At 44.5% G+C, this 10,861-nt stretch overlaps 1 protein-coding gene across 1 annotated transcript; it reads right to left on the reverse strand.

Annotated features, from left to right (window-relative positions):
- Positions 1–3,468: 3,468 nt before the first annotated feature.
- UBL4B (ubiquitin like 4B) lies at positions 3,469–4,059 on the reverse strand. Its single transcript, XM_056844799.1, has one exon. It carries the CDS (start codon positions 4,036–4,038, stop codon positions 3,469–3,471), a length of 570 nt encoding a protein of 189 aa, XP_056700777.1. The 5' UTR covers positions 4,039–4,059.
- Positions 4,060–10,861: the final 6,802 nt, after the last annotated feature.

Raw genomic sequence — 10,861 nt, forward strand, 5'->3', positions numbered from 1 at the left:
TTTGCCTATCTTTCCTGCAGGAGCTCTTCCCAGCGGGAAAGCAGTTCTGTGACTCAATGTTCAACTCAAGGGACGCTGCATAGAGGGTGCATCTAGATGAGAGGCTTTGGGGTGTCAGGCAGGCTATTTCAAAGCCTGACACACCAGCAAGCTTCACTGGGACTGTGATGATCATTGCTGACCAAACAGCAGGCCAGGTATCTGCAGGATCAGCACAGGTGGCACAATCCAAGAGTGCTCATTGTAGAAGAATCCTGTGTGTTCGGTGGTACCTAATGTTCCATAATACCCTCCTTTCCAGTTTGATACTGCAGCTTGGAATTGGGGAAGCTGTGTGGTGGGCTAGAAAGACCATCCTGCCCACCTGCTAATTATCAGCAGTTTGATTTGCACAAAGGCCTGCCATTACTTTCTGTTACCAATGTTGTTCACTCTGAGAATGGCATAATTCTTTCAGCTTTCAAAGGTCAAACCAGAACCAATGGGTTGACATTAAATCAAAAGAGTTTCTGTCTAAACATTAGGAAGCACTTTCCAACAGTTAGAGCAGTTCCTCAGTGGAACAGACTTCCTCGGGAGATGGTGAGCTCTCCTTCCCTGGAGGTTTTTAAGCAGAGGCTACATGGCCATCTGTCAGCAATACTGATTTTATGACCTTAGGAAGATAATGAAAGGGAGGGCATCTTGGCCATCTTCTGGGCATGGTGTAGGGGGTCACTGGGGGGTACTGGGGGTGCAGGGGGGAGTTAGTTGTGAATTTCCTGCATTGTGCAGAGGGCTGGACTAGATGACTATGGTGGTCCCTTTAACTTTATGATTTTGATTCTATGACATTACTGTTCTGAAAGTTTCTGGGACTTGTATCAGGGTACATGAGAAGACATGGACCATTTTTGAGGCTCTTTATGGGCTGCTTGAGATGGCTTCCTAATTATTTAGTATTTTTATGGTAGGAATACTGCGTAAGAGGGCTCATTCTCACATTGCAGCCTCATTTGAGATGGTGTTGTAAATGTGTTCATGTGTTATCAAGCTATTTAATGACATGGATCAGTATACTTGCATGGAAACTCTGCAGGACAACATCAGTGACTACCAGGAGTATACAGTGCTGATGGAAGATCCATTGGAAAGCATCCTGCAAATGTCATTAGATGTGGGGAGTCACTGTTATGCAGAAGCATTTCTGGCATCCTCACATGTGGAGCCTGGTAACATGAGAATTACCTTCTTAAAAGAGACATTTTAAATGTATTCACATCACTCCAGAAAATGAGAGAATGGGATTAAGGTTGGGCTACAGGACAACGAAACCTCCTCTGCAAGGGAGACACAGAGGTGCTTGCTCCACAACTCTGTCATCTTCCGGGTAGCTGGTTGGCCACTGTGTGACCTTGCATTGAGTAAGCCTGTTGAAGAGAAGCTAGTATCTTCAGCTCTTCATTTGATTGGCAGCTTCTTAGAAGAGAGAAAGAAGCACACTTTCGTATTTAGCTGCTCAGGGGAAAAAGCATAGAGCTCTGAAGGGCACCAAAGATCTGCCCCTGCCCACTGAAATCCTAGTCAGATGCACCCACTTCTTAAGAGTACAATAATTCGTACATTCAGGTTCTGACGAAAGGGGAGGGTATGCTTGCTGCTGCAGGGAGAGGCTGCTAAGCCAAGACATAAGGAAATGAGGGTCTATGGCTGGGTACATGGCTGGGATCTGCTTGCTTTGCTAAACCATCAGGTGGTAAGAAGTGCCCCCAAATCTCCCTGTTTTATTCCCCCCTCTTCCATCCAAGACACTTTGGATTTTATTCCCCAAGCACAAGAAACAAGTGAACACTAGCCTGCTTTCTCCATGCTGAAACTTCAGTTTTGATCTTCAGCTTTAAACCATACCTTCTGTTCTAGCAACAGTACAAGCCCTTAGGATAGTTTCTCAGAGGAATGCTATGACAAGCTAGGAAGCAGCCTCAAAAGCTAACATTTCTCAAACCACTTACTGAAATCAGTTTCGTACATCTGAAGCACAGTGGCTAGCTGCAGCCAAGAAAATAATTTCTTGGTAAACTGTAGAATTCAGGGAATGGGGTGATTCTACCAAATTTCTCATATTGGGCCATCACTAGTTGAATCTCTGACATACTTTTTTCAGCCTGAACTGCTATTCTTTTGTACTTAAGTATGCAAAAATGCCCTGGCCCAGGCTAGCCTGATCTCGTCAGATCTCAGAAGCTAAGCAGGGTCAGCCCTGGTTAGTATTTGGATGGGAGACCACCAAGGAAGTCCAGGGTTGCTGTGCAGAGGAAGGCACTAGCAAACCACCTCTGTTAGTCTCTTGCCTTGAAAACCTCATAAGGGGTCGCCATAAGTCGGCTGCGACTTGATGGAGCTTTACACACACACATGCAAAATGTAGCCCATGTATAGCTCTTCAAAGTTGGGAATCCACCACATTCATTGAACACACACACATGAAGCTGCCTTATGCTGAATCAGACCATTGGTCCATCAAGGTCAGTACTGTCTATTCCAACTGGTAGTGGCTCGCCAGGGTTTCAGGTAGATGCCATTCACATCACCTACTACCTGATCCTTAACTGGAGATGCCAGAATTGAAACTTGGGCCTTCTGCATGCCAAGCAGATGCTCTACCACTGAGCCACAGCCCCTCCCCATTATTCAACTCCCAGCCAGATTGCTTGCCAGGATTACTTCCTAGGACTATAGGACAGGCATTTATACCTGTTTTACATGCTTACTCTTAAGAAAATTTTCTGCTGTATTGAAGAAGATAGAAACAGAGAGATCAAAACCCTGGGATGGCCAGTGTAGTCCAGTGATTGTCAAGCCTGACCCATTCTGCAAGATTTTACTGGACTTAGCTGAGCTACCATATATACCTATTTTTAATTAGCTATTCCAAAGATGGAACCAGTTGCCTTACAGATACAATGAGAGTGCTTTAATTTGGGCATTTCTGTTGATTTGACAGAGGAATGACAAGGGGAGTGCAGGGGAAAGGAGGGAATGCACTGAGCTGTTGCCCAGGCAAGAGAACCAGGACAATGCCCGCTGTCCTACTGCATTAGCCAATGGGCTGCTGCATTCCCTTTTCCCATTCAGAGAGGGCTTGGTCACATTGCCAATTTGACTGGCTAGAGGTGCTAAGATATAAAATTGTTCTATGATCCCTGATAAACTGCAACTGCATAGTCTGGAAAAACAAACAATTGTAGAAATTGGCACAGAAGCAGATATTAGTAAAATTTTGAGGGTGTGCAAGGATTATTTCATATCCTCCTATGTCAAAATTGTGAAGCAATGAAAATTTGGTACAGCACTACTTTTTATGCTACCTCAAGTTCTTTGTACTCATCCCCTCCCCCACAGTACATAAAGACATTCCTCTGGCTGTGCCTCTTGCATCTTCACAGTTTATTCAGAAGTTCCTAGCTCAAACACTTCTTGTAAGTCTGCTCAGAGTTCTTTCAACAGTATTTCTTCCGGGATTTCTTGTGGTTCAGTCTGGGTTGCTTGTTCCTTCGTGGTTTCAGACACTGGGGGCTTGGGTTGCCCGTCCTGATCTGGAAGCTCATCTGTAATAATTGGCTCTTCTTCAAGGTTTAGAATATACCCGGCTAACTCTTCAATATTTTCCAGGCTCAACAGGCCAAGGCCTCTGTAGTAGTCATTCAGTACTCGCTCCAGAATCCTCACTGCATCGGAAGTTCTGAAGTGTTTCTCCAGGACCTGGGACAGTTGATACCACACTGAGTGGGGTTGGACAGGAGCCGGTTTGGATAACTCCTCAAGGTAAACTTGCTCTGGCTTTTTAATGACCAGATAGAGAATGGATTCTGGCCCGATTGGATAGTCTGATAATCTGTGCTCTCCCTTCAACACTCTGCCTTGGAACAACAGGGTCTGCTGGTTCACAGGGACATTCAGTTGTTCTGACACAAGGCTCTTGACCAAAGAGATCCTTTCCTCTCCAGATACCTGGAGATGGCACTGCTGGCCAAGCAGCCTCCTCACTGTAAGCAGCATTGCCTCGCTTGGTGGGCTAGAAAGCCAAGACCTACTTTGAAGAGGTAACAACCAGACCCCTAGAAAGGACACAGAATAGGGAAGTGATTGGCTGATTTCTGTCTGATGTCACAATTCTGTTAAGGTCAATGCCTGAAAAATACTCACTTCTACACTCCTGAAATTTACCTGTGGGCATAGCTTAACTTCTGGGGGCAAAGTGTAACAACATTTCTGTATAAATCACTTTAACCACTATACCTTATGATTGATCTGTATCTTGTAATTTTTCCCAATATAAATTGGTCCAAATTTGCATCAGCTTCTTCCTTTCCACTTTTCATGAGTGAGGTATTCCAACTTTTTATAATGAGTGTGGAATGTGTGGCATGTGAAGAAAATGCCATGTTTGTCAAAACGTTCAGAAGTTATTCAAAATTTCAGAACGATCAGTAATGCTAATTCTGACTCCCTTGGGATGTTTCATAGCAGTAAATAAAACTGATTAAACACTCAGTGATTATTGAGAAAGCATGTATCCTACAATGACAGGGGCATTCCTAATAAAGATACCCCTTAAGAAGAGATAGACTTTGAACAGAGAGGCAAATAGTATTTGTATCATGACCCAATGTTAAAAAATTAGTTAAAAAAGGCTAAAGTGAAGAATCCCATGAAAGAAGCAACTTCGTTATCTAGCCCAAGGCATAAAAGGAACAGGTTCTGACCTGTAAGAAAGAACGATTCTCACAATTCTTTAGTGGTTTGGACATAAAAGATGCTGCCTTGTCTCTGCCCACATCCCATTGTAACGTCTAGTGAGGAACACCTCTTAATTCCATCGCCAACATCTTCAGAGAGCTGGTATTCATTGGCTAGCCCTGAATATGTACAAACTCCTCCCATATTGATTTGCCAAAGCCTGAGCAGGTTTTGAAAACACTGTATGACTTGTTAGGGCACAATCTTAGAGACCAGGTTTAAGCTCCATGATTGGAAATATGTTCAGATATTTTATATTTCTTCCACAATGAATCTCTTAATCCAGGGGCTCCTGTACAACACTAGGCAATTGTGTTATCCATTTGTTGACTGCAACACTGAATAGCAACTTGCACATGTGAGCGAGCCATTACAATTCAAGCATCAGAGATAAAAATGTCATATTCAGCAACACCTTGAATAGTTTTCAATGGAATCATTCATACATTCCACTTGAAATTTTCAAGAGCCAAATAACTGATTGCATTTTTATCCTGCCCCTTTCCAAGGATCTCACAACAACCTGTAAAGTAGGTTATGTTGACAGAGTGACTGGACCAAAGTCACTCTGGATGCTCCAGTGCTGACTGGGAATCTGATCTTAGGTTTTCTTCATCCTAGTCCAACACTCAAACCTTATACCACACTGGCTACATGAACAAGTCCTTATATTACCAAGCATTTTGAAACTCCTGACACTAGGCTTTCAGGATTCAGGCACAGGATCATTATCTGTAGGATGTTTTCCCCCAGCACAAGGAAAGGAAAAGCTCCCAGAAATGTTTAAAACTAGATCCGATGAACGGCAGAACACTCAAGTTAGAGCTAACTTACTTGAAGGAGTAGTGCATCAGGATCTAATAAGGAGAGGCTAGGGAGAAGAACGTTACTAAGAGTTCCAATTAAAAATGAATGTGGAAAGGTGGCTCCATAGATTTAGGGGGATATAGCTTGGTTTGGCTTAAGTTTGATAGGCATGGTTATTCCCACTTAACCTGATCTGCTCTTTGCATGCTTGACAGATACGACACAATGAAAAATGACTGGTGCTATAAGAACAAGGCTACCACTATAAGCAACTCTAGTTGCCTCTGCATTTTAAATTGAAGAATTCAGAATGACTGAGGGTTAGTAATACAGACTTGTGGCACAGTGATTAAATAACATTTTACAACCATTGCTATAAAGGAGGATTCTGTCCATGAATTCCTACATTTGGCCAATGGAAGCTGTAGCATTTTTAGACATTTACTACAAAATTGTTCTTCTCAATTATAGTGAGTATAAGCAAGTGTAATTACAGAATCACTGCATGTAATCGCAGTGATTGCTGTAATTAGAATCCCAAATTGCCTGCTCAAACATGTGCTGAACTGAAACCTGAGTCTGTAGACGAGGAGGAAATAAGGCTACAGGAGAGAATGAGGGAGAAACTTATTTAGTTAAAGCAGTGCAATGGCATTCCATGGTGTGAGTGTGGGGGGCCCAACTTAGGAAAGGTATTTCCAGGGAAGAGCAGAACAGAAAGGGGAACAATTTATGCCATGACTGAGACTGTATACTCTAGGAAGACATGAAGAGCACCAAGGAAAGAGGCTACAAAGTTACATTAATGTCTGTACAATACAATTACTTGTGACATGTGAAAAATACATGTGAAGGGGAGAGAAATGGAAGGGGAGGAAGAACTTAGGGAAATGCCGTAGAAACAAAGAACTGAAAACAGACGTTCCTAATCTCTAGCTGAATCAGAGGGAACATATAAAGGTTTGTAAACTCCCAGTCTTAACACACAGCTTAGGGGTGACCAATGCTGCATAGAATCAGATGAATTTTTTCCAAAGCAGGTGTCAACCATGCGTTGTGTGTGTGTTGAGTGCCATCAAGTCGCTTCCAACTCATGGCGACCCTATGAATTAATGACCTCCAAAATGTCCTATCGTTAACAACCTTGCTCAAGTCTTGAAAACCGAGGGCTGTAGCTTCCTTTATAGCAGGGGTCCTCAAACTACGGCCCGCGGGCCGGATCCGGCCCGTCAGGGTCCTGAACCCAGCCCCCTCCTCCCTCTGGAGCCGCCGCTGCTGCGCCCGTCCCTTCCCCAAACTAAGGTGGCCGTTCGCCATATAAAGCGTTGGTGGCAGCAGCGGAGCGGCGACACCTGCGCTGACCCGGGAGCCGCCTCCGCCTCTGCGCCTTCCCCACCACAGTTGCCCTGAAGAGCCGCCGCCGCCTTCCTTTCCCCAGGCGCGCGCGTGGCTCAGGGGACGGGAGGCGCTGCCTCGGACTGCAATGTGCCCCTCGCCGCCGCTGCTCCTCCTGCCGCAGCAGCCACTGCATCCCTGAAGGAGCCATGCCGGGCTGGAAGAAGAACATCCCCGTCTGCCTGCAAGCCGAGCGAGGCGAGCGAGTGCCAGGGCCCCCACCGGGGGGCTTGGGTGTCAGCGCCTCCGGGGAGGGGAGGGCTGAGAGACCCCCATCTCCCTCCGGCCTCCTCCCGTGCCCTTCCCCCTCCCCCTCAGGCGCTCTTTGCCAAGCAGGGGGCCAGCCCAGCCCGCCTCCCACTCCAGGAGGCGGGAAAGGAGGGCGCACGGTGGCGGCGGGGGTGTGTGTGTCTCTCAGCCCAGCGAAGGGGGGAGTGTCGGCCATGGAGAGGCACCTGGGGGAGGGGCAGCACGTCCTCCTGCTGCAAGTTAACTTTTCTTTGCCTGGGCGCCTGGCTGCCTTCCCGTTTGGGTGGGGGGGGGGGCGGCCGGCCCCCAACAGTGTTTGAGGGACAGTGAACTGGCCCCCTGTTTAAAAAGTTTGAGGACCCCTGCTTTATAGAGTCAATCGATCCCATGACCCTTTGTATGGTTGTGACACCATTCTTATTTGTGGGGTATGGCTTCTCTGAAACTGAGAAAAGCTTCTCCAGATTGCACTCCCCTGGGGTTTGGGAGGCTACGTGCTCCCACCTTTCCGGCACTGAAATAAATCCCCACTCAACCAGATTATGGACCCTCACATGAATTCACTCAATATGAATCAGTAATAGAAAACATGGCTTCCTCCATGGCCCCTTATTTTTTGTTACCATTCACAACCCACACAATAACTTGTATGTGTCCAAAATGACCCTGACCTACGAACACACCTCTAGTGATACCATTTACTCCAGGAGGACAACTGTCAAAGGCTAAATTTGGTCTCCAATTAAGATACTGAATTCCAAACTCTCTTGTAGGTAAATAATTGGAAGGGTTACTGAGAAAGCCTCCTAAAACCTAAAAGGCAACTTGCAGCTAGGCCAATTATGTGTATACATTTTGTACCTGGCTCACATTACTTTTGGCCAGTGCTTCTCCCCTGCTTTTACCATCCCCAAAACAGCAATTGAAGGTTTTCTTACCTGATGGTTTGCTGCTGGAAGGAGTCCTCACTCCAGCCCCTACTGCTCTCCTGTGCAATGGAAGGCATAGAAAACAGACTGCCCAAGTTATTTTGCCATGGAACCCAGCTGTTCAACCCTCTCCAACAAGAGGAGTTTGCTTTTCACAGCACACCTGAAAGATGAATGAATGCAAGACACAAGTCATAGCCCCAGACTTAGTACATGATATTCAATTTACCTGAAAGGAAGACTAGGCTTTCCTCCACAGGTGCCACAAGAGGGGGTAATTTGCATACAAGTTACAGTTATGTACGTAATATAACCATTTGTGTCTTACATTCAGGGCATCTTCCTTTCAGGTAAATATAGGTAATGAAAAGGCTTCCTTAGCTTTTGAGTGTGGGTTATAAAGAAAAGTGAGGGTGCACTCAGCAGAGGTAGATGGTTTTGAGCACAGGACTATTCCCTCCTTGAGGAGAGCTCATCATGCCCTCTCAACTCTTATTCTTCTGGAAATAGGTTAAAACTACCTTACTCCTGACAGGGAATATGGTATTCCTGATATGAACTACAGGTTGTACATGCATTTCAATTATTTTATTGATAAATGTTGGTTTTATGCTGCTGTTTTTTATATCCACTGCAATTTCATTGCTGTTATGTGCATTTTGCCACTATCATCTGTGATCTGATGTTTAAGACTGTTGCTATTTTTAGATTTATTTAACTTTTAAGATTTTAGTCAGTATGTTATATGCCACTCTAAGTGCCAGTTTAATAATAGAAAAGTGGGATATAATTTGTTAAATAAATACTTTAAACCCTAGAAGAATCCCCCCTTCTGCCAGCCTACAGGAAAAAAAATTGAGCTGGCTGAGACACAAGCCAAGTGAGCACTAATACTGACTTTGCCAAGTGAGAAGTGAGGCAGAACTGAATTCCTAGAACTGATGTTATCCTTCCATATGTCACCCCAATAGGCTAAATTTTTCTTCATTTCACCACCCGAAGCCTTCACCTATCCTTCATCAGAAAGAGCAGTAGCCTTTTGTTCATTTAATGGCCTTTTTCATTGCAATAGAATGTCTGTTGGTCCCTTTCTCCCAGGATGCCCTATGAAGAAATTCTTCTGCTGTAGCTCCACCAGGCTAGTTCAATTGGGCATATCCAACGTGGGGTGGGGGGAGATTGGAAAAAAATCCTGGGCAATCCAAAATCAAGGGCATACTTAGGGACAATGATTCTCAGGATGCTTGGTGTGGACGTTTCCACACCAAGCAAATACCGTATAACCTCAAGCTTCCCTTACCACCTAGCTAGTGATTACCTAAAGCTGCTAGCATATCAAGCAAGAAGCAGCAGTGATAACTTGGGTTGCACACTAGGAAGGAGTAGATTCTGCACTTTCCTTCCAAAGTCCCCAGTCTCTTCTGGGGAGGAATAATCTGAATCTCTTTCCAGAAGGCACTCGAAATTCCAAGATTCACACACACATGCAAGAGTTACAAGATGAAAAAGTATTTCACTGTTTTAATGCTTGACCATATTTTTATGTGACCACATGCTTTGGCCGCACAATCATATAGAAACCACTACACTGTTCATAGTGCAGAAGGTACACTACCTTCTCAGAATGTCACCTCTTTAGAAAGCTGGAAGTTCTCTTCCAAGTTGCATCACAATTGTTGCACTGGCTGCCTAGTAGCACTTGTCCAGCTAGCTACATTTACTTCACTTCCTTTGATTCTTATTGTTAAAGGCAAAATATGCATTGGTCCCTGCTACCCTCTGCTTGAAGCACATGCTGCAACCTCAATCATATAAGTTAACCTTACAGGACTGTTGGATATATCAGGCTTAGTGCAAAGTGCTGGCCCTTCCAAACCTATGATTTTGCACGGACATTTTAATGTTCTGAATATGTTTACTAAGGAATCCCATTCATTTCATGGGACTTATTTCCAAGTAAATAGTCTTAGGATTGCAAAGCAGAAATAGAAAAAAAAAGATCTCATACTTCAGTACCAGATGCTAGTATCTATTGTATTTGCTGGTTCCTGAAGGTTTATGGTGTAAACCACAGTAATCCAACTCAACCATATGTGTGAGTTGATTCTCATAGTAGATACCATTTCTTAGGAAAGATGGAGCATCTACTACCTAACAGGTCTGCTTACCATTTCTTTTAAATAGATGCCTTCCGTTCCACCTCACTGTTTACACACAGCAACAGTTTGCAGGGATTTAGATGTCTAGTTGTCACAAACAATAGTGAGGTGGCAAACCAGTATCTAGGCTGTGCCACTACAGGTGGGGCTCACAAGATTATATGCTCTATTAAAAAAAACATTTCTACGCATAGAATACTATCAGGCATCAAATTAAGCTTTCTCCCAACATGCTAGCTTTCTATGTGTGTAAAATGCTTTTTATGTAAGAACATTCAAATTATGCATGTCCCCAACCAGTCTCTAGTACTGCAATCTAAACACAGGTTTCCCATCTGTTTGCAAGAAATAAGCCACATTAGATCATCATTATCGGATGGATTACTTGCCTGGGCATCTACAGACTGAGGAGCTTGGATGCTAATAGGCCGCAGGCACAAGTGGGGTCCTACCAGGAAGCTGAGAAAGGCAACTACACCGGCAAGTGCGCCTGCTAAAAATTGTTTGAAAACCAGAATCTCAGGCAAATGGAAGAGGAAAGGA

The sequence above is a fragment of the Euleptes europaea genome, chromosome 2 (assembly GCF_029931775.1).
Source record: "Euleptes europaea isolate rEulEur1 chromosome 2, rEulEur1.hap1, whole genome shotgun sequence".
NCBI lineage: Eukaryota > Metazoa > Chordata > Lepidosauria > Squamata > Sphaerodactylidae > Euleptes > Euleptes europaea.